The following is an 18526-nucleotide window of genomic DNA, read 5'->3' on the forward strand; positions in this document are numbered from 1 at the left end:
CCCTGACGCTTTCTCTTCATTAGCTTATTAACACATTTCTAATGAAGTCATGTATTTACAAAGCTGCGTTTGAGTCGTTTTATGAAGATTTCCTTTGATTTACATCATTTTATTAAAATCTATTAAAAATGCATATGCTACATTTAACTTAATGTCATATTTAAAGAGCTAGAAAACTGTTTTTCAACTTGAGCCTGGAACAAGACGACTATACATACTGGAAGTACATCAGGTCAATAGCGTCATGGTAATAAATAATATTGTTCAAGACAATGATTAAGGTGTTGAAGGTGATTAAAAGGCGCCTTCTGGCTTTGTTTTTATTAAGGCCATTCTGGGCTTTTCTCAACTAAAGAACATGTTAGACATTAAAAAAAAGCTATTTTCATTTGTATAATTGCTGGTTATTACCTTTTTTTTTATTATTGTTTCTTCATTTGTAAAGGGAACTGATGAGCAATTAATGTCCAAACTAACATAAATGCACTTAGTTTAGCAGAAACAAACCAAGGAAAAACACCAGATCTCTTAGTCTGGTGAGGTGTGCTACAGATACCTGCTTTAGTAACACAGGTGATTAATAAACTATAGTGACAACTGTGTGTCAGCTTTCTTGGATGGTTTGTTAGTTCAATAAACCACACAGAGAGACTGATTATTCGTCTGATATTACCATTAACAAATGCCCAAAAGTTTCCAACACCACAAACAGCCCAGGGGTTGAGTTCAAAGACTGAATTAGCTAAGGAGACGCCTAGCAGACAGCTAGCGGCTCTTACCTGTCACTCAAAGATGCATTTATTTCTGCTGTTAAGATAGACATTTTAACATGGAGCTCTATAGGGAATGACTCAATTTTGATGACCACTCCTAGTGGTCATTGGAAGAATTGTAGTTTTGGGTACTTAAGTTTTCCAGGTGCCCAGCAGTGAAAAGTGACCAATATTTACTTCCTTTGACATTCTCCTCACTTCTGCAAAAGAAAAAATATATAAAAAGTTGGGCACCCTTTCTTTGTTCAAGGAGATAAGAATACCTTTTGTACAGTCTTTAATCTTAGTCATCATCAGAGAGTGGGAGTTTAAACAATACTGTGAATCTGTAATGAAGTGAGGTTACCTTTTATCTTTATTGAGCCTAGTACAGTTTTACGTCACTCTCAAAAAGTTCTTTATGAATCCCCTAAGAGGGAATCCAGCATTACAGTAGCTGTTACAAAGAATATACACATGAAGTAAATAAAGAAATAGATAAATAGATTGAGGCAAGAAATGTTAAAATGGGTGAATATTTATAAATATGCAATGCATTTTATGAAAGATACAGAATAAAATCTGTTACTACGTCACCTTGCACTGTCCTGCTTAATGCCCAGCTACTAAATGAAAACCAAAACAAAATTTAACAAAACACTTATTCAAAGAGAATTTTTATATCAGAATTTCTTAACACTTTTGCATTTTCTGTTCACATGATGAAACAGCAAATCAACATTTTAATAAGAAATGTCATTGTTAAAGAACTAATTTGTGTAGACATCATTATGAGGAACATAGCCAGGTGATAACCTATAAACAGTAAAAGCATTTTGCTGCTGATACAAGAGCAGGTCAGAATGTCAGACATTCAGCATGAGTGTTAAGGTCATATTTATGATTTTGAGGAGCAGTCAAAACCGTCTAAATACTCCTGAAAGATTTCTTGACATCATGAGTAATGTTGTGCTGATCTCTTCTCAACTGAGTTTAGTTTAACTAAAGTTTAGCCTTGAGAAAACCATTTTCAAAGCTTGTGACTCAGGTAAAAATCTCTGCAAGCCTTGATTATCTGACAGCCACAAGTAAAAAAGTGTGTAATTATGAATGAAATCATGTAAACATACAATCGACATGAGCCCTGTGACCTCAGTTAGGTCAAGTACTACCTGTTTTTATTAACATCAAGCAATCACTGTTATTTTTCAGTCAGAGACCAATCAGTTGATAAATGTTTTAGTTAATCAGAACTGATTATAATCTGTTTTAGTCACTGTTCAAATATTAAACTCTGACGACAATAAGTGTGTGTGAATGTGTGTGTCTGTTTGTGCGTGGGATAAAAGATTAGAGAGTTTACGTTGGCAGGGTGAGGTAATTACTGTTCTTACTGTAGGTGGAACGGCCAAAATACACACTGCACGTGCACACACACAGCAGATGTGTTCACTGTCTGTTGGCGAACAGTTTTCCTTCATCAGAGGGACAAAAACTGGACATTCGATTTGAAGTTCACTGTAAAATCAAAAGCTCATCTTGTTTTAACTTTTCATGAAATCTGACACGTGAAGTGGTGACTGCCCATTTGTGTCAGGAGTGAAACTGACTTCACTCCAAGGTTATCTGGATGTTTTTTTTTTCGAGCGAGAGTCCACTGAAGGTAATGGAAAAAATCTCTCGCACACATCTGAAAGTTATCAGCTGCCCTGACATCATCCAAATACACAGGCATGATGACATCATTCAGAGAAAGAGAAGAGGAGAAAAAAAGAAGAAGGTTGAACCTCAAATTATTAAACCAGTTGTTGGTCTGAAACGCCCAAACAAGAAGTCCTTTTAATCTGCTCATGATTAATGACTGTTTGGAGAAATTAATAATTGCAACATGAACCTGCAGCTTGCATTCATTTCCACATTGGTGAGACTATTTTATTATTCTTTTTTTAGCTTTATTTTGAAAGGACACCTTGTAAGGCACTGCTCTGACAAGTGCTGTTAAATGCAACACTTTAAAGGAAATATTAAAATGTATTTTATTTTAGTTAGAGAAACAGTTGATGAAATGTTCCATGATGAAAGCACTCTGACCAGGGTAGAAAAGGGCCCCGTGTCATTTTGGTTCAACCCAGTGTACTAACCCAGTGTACTAACAGCTGATTTGTCCTCTACATGTGAAAGTAAAGTCTTCTTTTGCAAAACGTTATGCTTCAAGACTCAAATGTTGCTCTTGTTACAAATCTTTGCCTCAAAAAATGTGTCAGCTGTGTGTTGATAATTTTGCCTGACATCATACCCAGCAGCAGCCTCAGACAGTATAAATAACTAACGGTTCATTGAAATAATCAATCTGTCCCTGATGATCTTGTTTACTTTAGTAGGTCATAAAGAGGGCATCATTATTCATTTCACTCTCTCATAATCAGCTAAAAACTTCTCATCAGAGCTTTAAATTACTTAAGACATGTAGCGTAATGCAGCAATAACCTGAAGCAAAACTGCCTGCAGTAAATTCAGACTCTGAAAAGAGTTTAGGATTCCATCCACTATTAGATCATTAATAATTCATCAATGTGTTCACAGCGTTCACAGTTGAAGCTGTTAAAAGTGAGACTGGTTTTTACTTATTTATAGTTTGTTGGTTGTTCTTTGCCGTTGAGCCTGTGAGCTGTGCTCAGACCAGTCTGAAGACAGTCATATGGTATGGAAGGTGTCTCTCAGATGAAAATCTCTTTACCTGATCTTTGTTACTGAGAAATATTTGATAATTCGACCCCTGATTAAGATAGAAACTTTTAGAGGTTTGGAGATAAAATGTTCCTTTAATGGAAATACAACTTAAAAATCAGGATCATGACCTGAGGCTGCTCCAAGGATCTAGAAAACAAAGATCCAGAACAAAAAGTAACTTCAAAATGTAATTTGAAAAGTACAAGACACAGATTTCAAGCCTAAAAAAAAGGAAAAACAGGACAAACAAAAGTAACAGTGCTTCAACAACGAGCTTAATTTCACTTCACTGAGTACAAATTCACAGTCCACACAGTTCAGTAGTGTTGCTCTAGCTCCCTCCAGTGTTCACTACAGAAACCATGTAAATCAAGTTTGTTAAACACAGCCTGTACATGTCAAAACAAACACTGCTTCAGCTCAGTCTACTTGGCCTTTCTTTAAATGCCTTTGTAGGTCATTTAGACTCCAAATGTGTAAAAAGATTTACACAACATGGAAATCCAAAGACATAACAAGATCAGTATTTAGCCACCAATCAAGTTTTTATGCAGTAGTTGGCTGTGGTAACAGTACGTATGTGAAAACACAGGGCATGGGTCGGTCTGTGCACTCTACTGTCTTTTCTGGATTTAGGGAAAGGTTTGCAGTCTGATTCTGAGGCTGGTATTCATCACAGAGTACTACTGAGCGCATTCCTTCCTCAGGTTCAGGACTCGAGCTGCACGGCTGATACTCCATCTCCATGGTCAGGCTGTAGCACGGGTTTATAATCAAACTGTTGAATGGAGGTGAGACAGCTGTGGTGGGTGAACTGAAGGGTTCTGGGCTGAAGTTTTTCTCAGACTGGTTATCGTGACTTTTTAGAGGTTGTGCAGAAACATGAGGGAGGTTCTCCTGCATCATATAGTCGTTCACTAGTGCACCTGGTTTACAATGCAGCTCTGGGACATCCATGATATCCGCTTCACTGTAAAGATACTGAATTGCGTGAAGATGATGACTATTATCCCCCTAGAAAACAGACAAAAAACCATCAGAATTATAGGAAACAGTGGTTATTTCTTGGTGCCTATATTATAAAAACACCAACCAAACAGCATAAAAGGAACACAAATTTTGTTTCCACCAAGGATTAAAGATGAAGACTGGCGAATTAAGTTTTGAAAACTACAGTCAGACCTTGCTTAGTAATATATAATTACCACGCCTAACCATTTTTCCAAACTTAATCCATTCCTTTTCCTTTGACAACCACTTTTTACTTCATTTTCCTCCTTTTCTTTCCTTTTTTTCTTTTCTTTTCTTTTATTTACTTTTCTTTTTTTAAGCTGTTTTTAAATGGGGGAATGTCAACACGGCAAGGTAATGTAGAGAGTACCAGTTGATAAACAGCAGCACTGACAGTGATGATTAAAATGTTGGAAGAATACAAATATTTTAAGGAAAGGAGATAAAAGGGGGCAAAAAAAACAAAACAAAACAAAACAAAAAAATAGAAAAAGTAACACCATGTGTTTTGTGTTCACTTCCTATTTCATTTTTTAATCCTGGAGTTGTTTGCCATACTTCCCTCCTTTGTTCTGTTTCCTGCCTTTTTTACTTGCACACGTGTGCCTCCTTCGTCACGAGCCTGCTCTGTATAAATACTCCTGTGATTTCACCAACACTCTGCCAGGTTGTCATTGTCATCCTTATGTCTTCATGTTCTCCAGTCCTTACTCCTTGTGGTTCACTGCCTATTTTTATGAAAGGTTTTTTTTGTGTGTGTGTGTGTGTGTGTGTGTATGACCTCCTGAACTTCTTTTGAGTAAAAAGCTTTGATGACCATTCTCTTTGTGCTAAGTTTTTCCTCTGCACCTGAGTCTGTTTTTTTGCCTCTGAATTGTCACAGGAAAAAGCAAAAACAATAAAGCTGAGGTAAAATACCAATATAGCTATATTACCTGCAATTTATTACAGAAAGAATGAGATTCATTCGTGGGATAATCACAAATCATGGCTGTGGGGTTATAGGTGAGTTAACACAAGGGACTGGACAGCAACAAAGAGGTGAGGTTCTTGTTCGTAAATCACTTTCTCTCTGATTTGGCCTTCTTTTCTTTGATTGAATAGCTTTTTGTCTACCTTTTATAAGTACACTGACAACTAGGGGCTCCATGTGACGGGTTATTGAGAGACTTTAAAAGGTTTACAGCAGAAATCTGGAGAGATGATAAATCCATGATTCATAAAGAAAGCAATGCATGTGGGTTAAGAGATTGCAATTCAGCCTCTGCCTTTGACCTTATTTTTTTGCTCCAACGATTAGTCAATACAACAAAGATAACTAAAAGAAACTAGATCTCTTTCTTCATGATACATCACATGTCCAACTAATGTTGCAAGGACACATGTTTTAATTCATCGATATTTCACTGTGCATCATTGTTACATTCCTATATAAATTTAAAATAACTATAATTTGTGATGAAAATTTATTAAACAACATTTTCCTTTAACAAAGGACTTAAGCCAAACTGAGGTCAAAGTTCTTGCATATCAACAAAAGGAGCAAGCATACCTGTGGAAGGACAACTGATCTTACTGTGTCAAATAAAGCGTAAGGGTCAGGACCTACCATTGTCAACCACTTGTCTGTCAGCACTGGCTTTGGGATAGGAGGATAGACCTTGTGTTTGATTCTGTTAGAAGCAAGAATATAAAGAAAAAAAAAAGTTAAATTAGCATAATGAGTTCATTAAATTAGCTTGATAAGAGGTGGTTACTAAGCTCTTTGTTTTAAACATGCTGACGTGCTCACCCTGGCCAGCTTCTGAAGCAAAGGATGGTGACAAGAGAGAGGAGAGCGAGGATTGACACCAATGAGACACAGACTACCTCGATCAAGTTACCAGCTGAAAATAACAGACAGGAAGACAAGTCAATAAAGTTGGGGATGATGATTGGCTTGATGAGGATTTCTACATTAACAGTAACAGAAAGCTTACCCTGGGTGTTTATGGTGGCAGTGACGGATGAAGCTCCACATTCTCCAACTGCTGTCTTTGCTTTCACTGTGAAGGTGTAGGTGCCACTTTTCAGGTTTGTTGCTGTCAGGCTAGTGGCTTCAGGATCGTCTATAAAAAAAAAAAAAAGAGGTTGATACTACTAATTAACATCTTGCTGAGCCTTCAGGTGCAGTGTAAATGGAGACTCAGTCAGAAGCAGTCCACTGGAGTCATATCATTGAGTCTAGACATAAAATCAGTGTCACATACTTGTGCTGACATTGAAGACAATCTTGCTGTTGTTGTTGTCCTCACAGTACAGAACATAGCCAAGGATAAAGGCAGATGGATTTAAAGGTACAGATTCCCAGGACACCTCAACATCTGAATCTTGCTTTTTCCATTTTAAGGATTTAAAAATGTTGTTTCCCATTCCTGGCAGAGAGAAACACTGGGTGAAACACTGCTGGCAAAATATGTTAATTCAAAAAATATGTTGCATTAGCTTTTTCCGAAAGAAATCTTACTTTTCTCCTTGATATAACCCTCCCTTCTTTCTAGAAGCACTGGAGCTGTGTGTGTACAGGCATATACTGACAGTGTGTATCTCTGTCCATCTTCGAAATCTTTCAGTTACAGAAATAAAACAAGATGTTTAGATACACAAGACATTTTGTTTTGTGGTTGTAAATCTGCTGTTGGCAAAGATTCACTCTTACTTGAAACGATTCTGGCGTTAGTTTGATCTGGAGACACTTTCAGCCAGTCCACTTTGCAGCTCCCTGATGTGGGACACCAGTCCACGATGTATCCACAGGCGGCTGCAGGACTCGCAGACCAGGATAGATTGAAGCCGCCATTGCTGCCACTGATCCGAGAAGTGGTCACTGTGGTTATGTCTGAGAAGGAAGACTCTGACATCAGTTTTAAGGCCACTGACTCATCACATCACAGTTCATGTAAAAGCATCATAACTGACAGCCTTTTTATGCAAACCTCAGTCATGTTTTGCTTATATCTCTGTTAGCCTCATACCTGTTTTGAGTCTAGGGATGATGATGCTTGATGGCGATGAGCTGCCATTTTTGTTCCTGGCTGTCACAGTGACGATGTATTCCTCAGTGGGTTCGACACCGAGGGGGACACTGTGACTGTTGGGCTCTGTTGGGATTGTAACTACAAGTTGCCTCTCCGTGGTCTTTGCCCGTCTCACTTCATACTCCAAGATGTCTCCATGACTCTGATCTGCCTGAAGCTCCTGTAGAGGAAACATCAGGACTTTAGCTTAGAAAGAAAGTAAAGAGACTTATTCTGGTCAGTTTCTCTTTAAAGAAAGGTTACTCATCGAAAATCAACACCACAGTTCTCAGAAACTGTGCCAAACTTCATTTTGCTTGTTACTTCCAGCTATAAAACACCACAAAGCCCCAAATTTTATGGACCAGTAAATGGACCAGTTTACAGTATATAGCACTTTTCTAGTCTTTCTGACCACTCAAAGCACTTTACGCTGCTTGTCTCATTCACCCATCTACACCACATTCACTCACTGATGATGAAGGGAGTTCTAAGGAACCATCAGTTTTTACCTAAACCATTCATTCCCGTTCACACACACCACTGAGCAACAGTGGGAGCAATTTAGGACTTCAGTGTCAAGGGCACTTCAGCAGGTGACTGCAGGAGCTGGGACCTCTTTTCACTCCTCCCAGCAAAAAAGAGACAATTTTTGTTTTGCTTGTAATTTTTTTGTAAGTTAAGTGACATATGTGGGAAGCCGGTAATTTTTTTTTTTTTAGTCCACAGTCTCCAAGTTCAGTCCTACAAAAATCTGTGGTCCAAACAGGACTTTTTTTTTATTTATTTTTTTTTAAGAATATTTAAAGCACCACATCAAAGAGACAAGCAGGGATTACTCAAACCTGTGGAGAAATAAAGAAAAAACAGGGCTTGAGCCCTAGAGATTAGTCTAAAATAACACAAAAAAAATGCCATTCCATAAATGGAGTTTGGACTCCTGAAGAATTTTTCGCAAGACAGCATGGCTCAAATTTCCCAAAGGAGTTTTTAAAAAACAGCTCTGCTTCGGTCTAAAAGCCTTTTATTAAACTATAAGGGGGTTTTGACAGTCAGGTTTTTGACTTGAACTCATTGCAGACACCAAAAGATGAAGGTTTTCATGTGAGCATTATTCTGTGAAAATGGTGAAATGGTGAAAAACCCATAATATTAAGTATTTTTTGGCACATGATTGTAAAAGTATGCATTTTCCTATATGTGTTAGTAGACTGAAGATAGTTAAAACTCAGTCTTGGATGTTCAGACCTCATTTCTGCCTGCTTCCAACCAAATTTCCATTTTAAAATCCCAGCAAAATCAAAAAGCTTGGAAGCCAGTTGTGCTATTGAGACATCGTTGTTTAAAACTAGTTTTCATGTGTCTGACTTACCTTCCAAACAATAAAAGTTTGTTTATTCTTCATCTGCATCCACACATCTACAGCATCTGGAACTGCAAGACAAACAAATGAACATTTAGTGACTGGAAAACTGAACACTGTTTGTAGTTGTTGTTGTTGTTTTGCAAAACTTACCGTCCCCCCGTGTGTGGAACATGACAATTTTGCTCCAGTCGCCCCATTTCCACAGGTGCTGTGTTGTCCCACATCGTACTTTCACAATATACTTCCAGTTTGGTGTCAAATCCTTCACAACCGCAGAACGAAGGCCAACTCCAGAGGCTTCACTCTGAGAAATCAGTTTGAGAAGAAGGATGCTGAACTGTGATACCAGAACTTGTAAACTTTTTTGGATATGGAGCTATATGACTAACTCATACAAACAGGTTGTAGTGTATTGTATTGTAGAGTCAGCTGCAAAACTGACTGTAAGGGTTTAAATGTAAATTCAGAGGGGGAATGCACATCCTCTCAGAGCTCTTATTTTGGTCTTTAACAGGCTGCTCTTTGTGTTTAAGTGTCATCTTGATTTTGTCATATCAGTGTCACTAACTGATGTTGCAATCGTGTAATTTTTACAGACTGTGTGCCAAAAAAATCATGTTGGCGAATGGTTAGGGTTAGGGTTATGTCTGGTAGGTGTTTATGCGTTGATGTGTATAGTGAGGGGAAAGATGAGGCTTGAAAACATCGTCCAAAAGGGCCTCCCTCCTGTCTTTCCTCACCATGACACTTGTTTCACCATGGCTGATGTTTATTTGACATGTAATATCCAGATCATGGTAGCGCTGAACTTTCCACTCCCACTTCAAGGTGACGTTACTGGCGTTCACAGCTGCAGCTGACACTCGCTCTGGAGCAAACATGCGCACTGAGATAAATGAGAAAATCTGAATAAATGTTAAAAAGAAAACATGAATAGCCAAACCAGTCCACACTGAACAAAGTTTTTATCATTTTACCTCTTTTCATCAGATCTGCCCTGTCGGTCAGCTCCACCTTTCCGAGTTTGTTTTGTGCTGTCAGCGTCCAGTTTCTTTCACCAGCTTCACCTTCAACTTCAAGAGTACATTTCAGCTCAGAGCTGTTTGGACAACTCCTGAGGGGCAGTGATTTAAAGACAATAAACAGCTCAGATTACAACTTATTCCCAACAGCATAACAACAAAGGTGACCCAAGCCACAGTTAAGATACTGAAATGGAATATCTTTCTTTGACACTTTTGAAAAGCATTTTCTGTCAGTTTGGTTTTTCTCTCTTCTACCTTCATTTTTGATAACTTCATTTTACCTCCGTGGGTATTGCGAAAACTTTGCTGAACTCCTAGCTGCCTTAAGGATCCTGACTACTAGCCAAGTTGACCAATGCCATCACATGGGGTCATTTTAAGCATGTTCATGAAAAGGAAAACAGGAATAATTTCCTTTCATCATGTTACACACAAGCCGTGATGTGTCTGACATTTTCAGCCCATGGATTCCTCTTTCATTTAGAAAGAATGCACATCTTGTTCAACATGGTTTACTGGACGAAAATTTGTTGTGGTAAGTAGCTTTGTTGTTTTTTTGTATTTGATTACAAATAAAAATAAAAGTTTTTGGCTTCTATGACTATAAACAATGACAATGAACTGGACTACTGGCAAATATGTTGCTGCCGCCCTACATCGGTGTTCGAGCAGGGTTGAAGTGTTTGGAGTTGTGTCCATATGTTCGGCTCATTTTATTTAACATATTACAGATATAACTTAAAAAACACAATACGAACCAAAAATATACCATTTCTTCCACTAGGGTTGTCACTCCTCTACTAAAGGCTCTTGCTGGTAGTAGTTCCTTAGATTTGTAATGCAGTTCTCTCTATTTAAACTCTTACAACTTTATAAATGTGGGCATATTTAAATTCTTTACATGTAAGTATTACAAAAGTGAGTATACAAAGACTTTGTCCTACCTTCCATTTAGCTGATACTTTGTTGAGATTACGTTTTCGGGCAAGTATGTTTTTCTGCCAACCACGTCCGTCCAATAACAATCAACTGATTCCATGTTTTGAGTTTCACACTTAAGATCTCTGTCTGTTGGTGGAGCTATGTAAACCAAGGCAAGGAAAAAATAATCAGCCTGTTTTTGTGATAAAGCCTTTAAAAACATGAAATTCATCAAAGAAAAAGTCATACTTACAGCTTATCCAAGCACAAGCTCCGTTTGTCTTTGATGATGATGATTTACACATAACATTGGTGCAGGTGGTATTTGACCGCTCATGGAGCAAGACAGTCAAAGTGTGTATCTGATTACTTATGTTTCTTGTTTTACTATCAGGGCTATTATAAGCGCTCAGGTATATTTTCTCCAACTCTTCACCAGCGGGCAGGATGCAGCAGAAGGTGACTTTACTGTTAACTGCATACAGCTTGTTCTTAGGGTACACCTCTGGCTGTGAGGAGGCTCCTCTTCCTGCAAATGCATCACAAAAACACAGAGTTGGTGTTTGAATTCAGTGTGACCATGAAACTGCTGCACTCTCTTTTGTTGTCATCAATCAATCAATCAATCAATCAATCAACCAATCAATCAATCAATCAATCAATCAATCAATCAATCAATCAATCAATCAATCAATCTTTATTTGTATAGTGCCAAATCATAACAAACGTTATTTCACTATCCAAAAACATTAACAGGTCTAGACCCATTATTGTTAATAAATTAATTATTAACAGAAACTCAACATCAAGACAAGAGAAGGAGTTTTATCCAGGGGTGGAGCTACAATTAGGAAAACACAGGCAGTTGCCTGGGGCCCCAAGATTCCCAGGGGCCCCCAAAGCATCTCTTAAAAACTGATTTATGAAGTTCTTCTTACTTCACATGCTTCAAAATACATCAAAAGGCTAAATCTTTAATGATCGTTTTGGGTACTCCCCCTCCCTCCTTATTCGATGGGCTATTCCATGTTACAACACATCTGAAATTTTGATTCAGGTAGAAAGTGGTAAAAAACACTTTTTTCCCCATTTTTTTCTTATTTTCAACCAAGTCAGAAATAAAAACAATGTTGCTCTGAGATCTGAGATAAACATATAAGAGTTTTAGGATTTTAAGGACTTTATCTAGCCCAGGAAACAGGATCATTTTCTCAAAATCAAACTCTTTGAGTTGGTGATAAACATTATTGTACAAAATCTCTTTTTTGGATACATAACTCACTGTACAGGGGGTCAAATAAAAATACATTAACTTTAAAATAATAGTACCAAAAAGTATGGTAACTGTAAATATCACCTCTTTCAGTAGATTTTTTTCCAATTTTATGTTGTGCTTGATATTTACATATTTTTTCTTTACTAAATTATTTTTTCAATATTTACCTATTGTAATGTTTTTCACTTCATACTTTTTTGTTTGTTACTGTTACTCTGTAAATTCACCACTGTGGGACAAATAAGTTGTCAGTTGACCATAAAAGATTTCAAATCCAGGACAAAGTGGACTAAATTATGTATTCACTTTTTTCAAAATCAAACTAAAGTACAAAACTTGAGGAAATGCATTTAGTTGTGTTAAGTTACCATGTACAAGATTAGCACTGTCTCATGCCTTGATTCTCGGAAAGAGACAGTGGACCCAGGGAACCAGTCTAGCTCTGAGGAAGATGAGTTACAAGGACATGGAGGGCCCCATTGACTGGGTTTGCCTTGGGTCCCCAAACGACTAAATACACCCCTGGTCTTATCTCATCTTAACCCACCATGAGTACAGGACTTTGCAGCATTTAGCAAATTACAATGGCAAAGAAAAACCTCCCTTTAATGGGCAGAAACCTCAGACAGAACCAAACTCATGTTAGACAGACATCTGCCTCGACTGTGTTGGGCTGTTGTGTCCTTCACCTTTCCTTCTTTACCCTTCTACCTCACTGTTTGTAGATACAGTAATTTCTGCAAATTTCTGACCTTTTGTATTTTTAATGTCAAGCATTTTTCACTTGAATGAGATCTACCTACTTCCTACCTGTAACTAGTTTACCTGCCTGATATCTATACCTGTTTATAAGCTTTGGCCCAGAAAAGCCTGAACCCCCCTGTGAGCCTGCCTGTCAGAAACTTCATTTGAGTCCTCCCCCTTGTCCTGCACACTCAACCTTTGAAGACGTGTAAAAACTTAAAGCAGAGATGATTCTGATGATCAAAATACATTATTCAAAGTGTTTATATCTACCGGGTAGGTTTTCTTGTACCCATGGGCTTGTGTAGTTGTTGTATCGGGACCTGATCTTGACTGTATGGGACACACACTCCAAAGGCAAAGACGACGTCCGGTTCCAGGAGTGAGTCAATCCAATCTGCTCCAGCATCACAACAACTTCATCCTGAAATCAAAGGTATGTTTTATGACTACCCTGTGGTTAATATTAAAGGGGTAGGAATATTTGGTGTAGTAAAGTCAGTTTCTCACATAATGAACTTCTTGTTCTGTAAGAACCACCTCGTAGATCAGCTCATCTCTCACTGTGGAGCAGGAAGGGTTGTCTTCCCATGTTGCCAGGATTGTCTGGTCAGAGCCAGTGAGTTTCAGATTCTGGGGTCCACATTGTGAGACACCTGAAGAAGAAGAAGAAAAAGAAAAAGAAGAAGAAGAAGAAGAAGAAGAAGAAGAAGAAGAAGAAGAGGAAGGATCATTTTAACCCCATTCGTAGCACAGTATAGCTGGAAAGCCTTGGCAGCAGAACTTCGGAAACAGCTGGATAAAGTGTTATCTGTGTATTTTTGGATAATCGCAGTCTGAATGAAAAACAGACATATACCAGACACATTTGAGAATGATGCTGCACATTTCTTTAACCTGCAGTGAAACAGACAGTAATATCTGCAGTGTTTGGGACAACTACACCAGATAAATTACGTTCACTGAAGGATCTTGTTTTGTCACAGTTGGAGGCTGATGTCTTACATCTTTACTGGGATGATCCCATAGAGATACATCTTATGGCCAAGAGGTGGATGATTTATTAAAAATCCAAACAGCTGCTTTATCACTGTCTGCAAACACACAAGACGTTGGTCATTGTCTGCAATTACTAAAGGAATCACATTTTTTCTTATTGAATTATATCACACAAACTGTATATGGTGCATCTTTAAACGCTCACACACACAAAAAAAACCCAATACAATTCACACAAAGGCTGAGGCAAATAAACTTCTGAATGGTAAAACTATTTTACACAACAGAAAGTAGTCGTGAAGTATTTCATCGATTACATCTGTTTATCAACATCTCTCGCCAATATGTTGACTTTAGATGTAGCTAAATAACTTTGGTGACTCAACTCAATGATTTTTCTTTCTATATGTGAGCTATTACCAGGTTAATGTCAACAGTATTTGTAGATCTCAGTCAGCTCTTATGTTGTTGACAAATCAGCAAAATAAAAATTATGGTGCCTTCAGGCTATCATCACCTACAGATTAATTGAATGAACACTGCAGCTCATATATTAGATTTTCACACGCCAACATCAGTGTAAGTGTAGGCTGTATTTTATAAATTTCCCTGAATCAGAGGTTACCACATAAGTCTACATTCACAATCAAGAGTCTCCTGCCCCACTCCCTTTGAAATCAATCTTGGTCAAACTGGTCTCAGATTTCAAGTTTGATTCAGTCACCCCAGGGAAAAGTGTTCCCACTCAAATAAACTCTCTCTTTTGGCCACATCCACTCTCTTGTTTCGTGTTCATGCTCTGTGTTTACACATGTTTTCACCAGATAAGGATAAATCCATGAAGCATTCCCCCATTTCTTTATTATCTAAAAGTATGCAGCCTCTAAGGTCCCCCCAGAGGTTATGGGAACTTTGTTAAACATGATTCTGTGGAACCAGCCCATAACTGGGGGGCATTGCTCTATTTTGGAGCACAATAACAAACAAAGTTCGAGTGAGGACCTTGGACTGAAAAGTCAAGTCATTGTTACATGAATGAGCCTTCAGAGACTTTTGAAAGATTTTATGATTACAGCCCAGACGTGTGTAACATCTGAGCTAAAATTCCAACTCTGGTTCCCCTTAGTTAGAAAATATCTGGAGGCAAGATTCTCTGTTTCTGGCATATTTCTTGATGAGTTGAATATGTGAAAGATTAGTGGATGCAGCTGTATCTGTTTTTCTGAAGAAGAAAAAAAAAAAAACTCTTTCTGCAGCATTCAATTTGTTGTGATCTGGCAAACTAGAGGTGGATGTAGAAAATGATAGTGGTACTCAGTAAGAAGCATCAGCTGAAAGTGTAAACGTGGCAAACAAAAAAAAGAAAAAAAAAAAAAGAAAAAGGGAAAAGAAAATGAAAAAAATGAATAAAATAAAAGAAAAAAGGGAAAAAAGAAAAATAAAAAAAGAAAAAAGGACAAAAAGAAAAAGAAAAAAGGGGAAAAAGGAAAATAAAGAAAAGGAAAAAAGGAAAAAAGAAAAAGAAAGAAAAAGGAAAAAAAAGGGAAAAAAGTGGCAAACAATAATTTAGCTGCACTTGCAGCTGCTTCAATATGAGCAAATATACAGATATACAAGAAGAAGTCAAAGGAAATGGTGGAGGAAGCTGCAGGAAGTGGAGAAGCAGGCCACTTTGAGAAAACTGTGTTTTGGTTTTTTAAGCTTACTTTTAATCCTAAATGCTTAAATTCAAGGAGGATAGGTCAGCTGATGGAGCTCGATACCAAAACATGGTGCAGTTTGATTTCATGTGAATCAATACTCAGCTCTCAGACAGAATTTGGTCGGTACCTGTTGACATACCTTATTCAGCACTCATCCTTACCAACCACCCAAAGGAAGAAACTAAACAAAACAAGTTAGTTCTTTGGTCTTGATAAAAAGCCTTTTAGCAAGGTGGAAAATGCCACTTTCACATTTATCGATTCATCAAACTATCGACTTACTGGACATTGGCATCGTAGCTGCTTGTTTACTTTTGTTTTAACGGTAAAATGTTATTTTGAATCAAGTTCGTGGTAGCAAACTTGTATGTTTGCTTGGGTGTTGTCATTTTTTGGCCAATGGTGTCTCATAATCTAAGCTTGTCCACTTTTTGTCCTTGTACACTGAGCTCTGACTGCATGGCAGCTGTCATATAAACAGCTAAAAATAATTTACCCTGGGGGGTGTCAGTCTCAGAGAGGGTGCCAGTGCTTAGACATCAACAGTAGATCTGTTTCTCTTTTAGGTCTTTTCTTTTCTTTCTTTTTTTTGTGTCAGCTCTAACTCATTTACTTCATTTTAGCTGACACTGCATGTGAGCAATGAAAAAATGTACTCACTCTGCAGTCTTTCTCACACTATTAATAGCAACAATAGCATGTTAGATCGAGTGAAGAAAATAAAAGCACTTTCAGTACCAAGTATAAGAAATATGAGAAAATACAAATAGAATAACTTACAGCATTATTAAGCAAATTCAAAAGTGTAAAGACCACCAATGCTTAATTATTGTTGACTTCATTCAGACATAGGACTACTTTTCAGCTTTGAGGAAGAAAGAAAACCCATACTCACCACTTTCTTTTCCATTTTTATCTTGTATGCTCTCACAAAACAGCAACACCAACAGTAACCATGTGATCATGACTGTCTTTGGTCCTTAATGTGTTTGTAGTCTCTTCACCATAAAGATCCTCAATTTACACTCGATACCTGTTGATACACACATCAGTTACAGTGCCAAAGGATATCCTTAGTCCATGTTGATCAGTCATTTTCCAGCAGATGAACTGATATACTTACATGAAGTAGTCTGATTGTGTCAGGTCTTGTACTGAGCATTGCTTAAAGCTGAAGTCTGTGAGGGCTGGGGATCAAGCATGAATAGATTCATGGTGTCAAGTTACAGAAAAACTCCCTTCCAAAGAAACGATGATGCACACTCTGAGAATCCATTTGCAGCTGGAGTGCGTGCCGTTGTGAAATCTGTGCAGGCCTTGGAGCAGGAAGCAGAGAACCAGCTGCTGGTAATCGTGAGTCACAGCAGCCAAATCGGATATGCAATCAATGTTTTTCTACTTGGGAACAACCTCAAAAACTTAGTTTCAGTATCCATTTTTGTGGCTGGTCTTCATAGAGAATCCACACAAGCCATTATTTATCATGAGTCATGGTGCACGCAGTCGACATCAGGGATTCAAAGAGTGTTTACTGAAGCCACACACATCTTATTTGGAGAGCTGATAATGTTTCCCATACATGAGGGGTTCAAAAAAAGGCCAGATTCAAGAGAATTTTTGTCTTTTCAAACTAATCAGTTGAGTTAGATAAGAGGGGACACAGCCATTGTTTCCTGAGCAGAAATACCACCTGTGGCTCTAACTTCCCTGTCGTCTTTATGTTTATAAAAAACCTTCCTCTCTGTTCTCTGTCACCTCTTACAAAAAAAAAAATGAAGGAGGTAGAGTGTACAGGCTTCACTTTTGTCCTTTTTTTTAACAGGTCTTTATGAACTCTTCACTATCAGCTCGCTCTTCCCTTTGAAATTAACGAGTGGGGGGAGGCAGAGTGTACAGCATGACCTGGCAGTGGGTGCCCACACAGTCCTCCCACCTTGGCTCTGTCCATTCTCCTTATAACATCTTCCCACTGACTTTTCTCTCAGTTTTCTCCTTCTCCTGTCCTTTTTTCTCCTCTTTTCTCTCAATTGGGGGGAAGTTGAGCAGACAGCCTTTCTCATAGGAAGTGAGTAACAGCCCAAACAAGCTCCTTCTTTGTTCTCTTTCTATGCAGACACTTCTCTCTAAATTATCTGAACTCATAAAAATAATAGAATTTGGAGAGGTGGAGTGTACAGTCTGACCTGGTTGTGCTTTGACACAGACTTCCACCTCATCATCCTTCATCACAGACCCTTCTCTCTTGTTTTTCTTTCTTGCTTTTCTCGTGTGGGTGTGGTGGAGGCCGAGCACTGGCCTAAAGGTGGTGTTGGTGGTTCTAGGGCACCTGAGTTAGCCGTGACTCCTCTCAGGGGTGTTGTGGGTGTAACTTGATGAAACACCCGTGACAGGGGACGCCCACTTGATAACCCTGTTAATGTATTCGCTTTTGTTACTCATCTAGTTCCAGCATCTGGATTTAATAGAAAGGATTCATTGTACCAGGCTTGTTAACACCAAGTGCATGAGTGAATGGAGACTGGGTGAGCTGAATGTGGTGATGCTTGTTCCAGTTTCAGGGGCAACCAAGGGTCATTTAATGAGTTCTGTGATTTGAGTGACCATGAGGCAGGGATTACGGTCCAGAAGGATGAGGATGGAGCCTGCATGACTGAAAAGTGAAGTCAACGTGGAAATGTTTAAAGTTATATTCTGTGGGACAGCTCTGATATTTGAGAGGGTTGTGTTACCAGACCTGGGTTATGCTGATGCTGGTATTACTTTTGGCCTAAAAAAACAAGTACACCTAGGTTACTGTCAATTTGTTCCCCATCCACCTCTAAAACATGCCACGCCATCAAAACCCAAACTGAGAAAAATGAAACCTATTTTTACACTGAGCCAGTTCCAGTGCAAGTTCGGAGTCAGAGCCCTTTCAGGCATCAGCTCCTTGCGTTTCAAACA

At 38.3% G+C, this 18526-nt stretch overlaps 1 protein-coding gene across 1 annotated transcript; it reads right to left on the reverse strand.

Annotated features, from left to right (window-relative positions):
* Window positions 1-1537: 1537 nt before the first annotated feature.
* LOC141805065 (leukemia inhibitory factor receptor-like) lies at window positions 1538-16836 on the reverse strand. Its single transcript, XM_074689750.1, has 18 exons — window positions 16707-16836; window positions 16479-16616; window positions 13392-13537; window positions 13155-13305; window positions 11115-11390; window positions 10885-11020; window positions 9893-10029; window positions 9656-9801; window positions 9066-9219; window positions 8922-8983; window positions 7508-7730; window positions 7192-7371; window positions 7000-7098; window positions 6743-6907; window positions 6473-6601; window positions 6286-6379; window positions 6103-6166; window positions 1538-4496 (listed from the first exon to the last, which is right to left on the reverse strand). The coding sequence occupies exons 2-18, from the start codon at window positions 16546-16548 to the stop codon at window positions 4029-4031; spliced, it is 2700 nt and encodes an 899-aa protein (XP_074545851.1). The 5' UTR covers window positions 16549-16616; window positions 16707-16836; the 3' UTR covers window positions 1538-4028.
* Between the last annotated feature and the right edge of the window lie 1690 nt (window positions 16837-18526).

Source organism: Halichoeres trimaculatus, unplaced genomic scaffold (genome assembly GCF_033239565.1).
Source record: "Halichoeres trimaculatus isolate MK-OKI-2021-1 unplaced genomic scaffold, fHalTri1.1 fHalTri1_scaffold_16, whole genome shotgun sequence".
Lineage (NCBI taxonomy): Eukaryota > Metazoa > Chordata > Actinopteri > Labriformes > Labridae > Halichoeres > Halichoeres trimaculatus.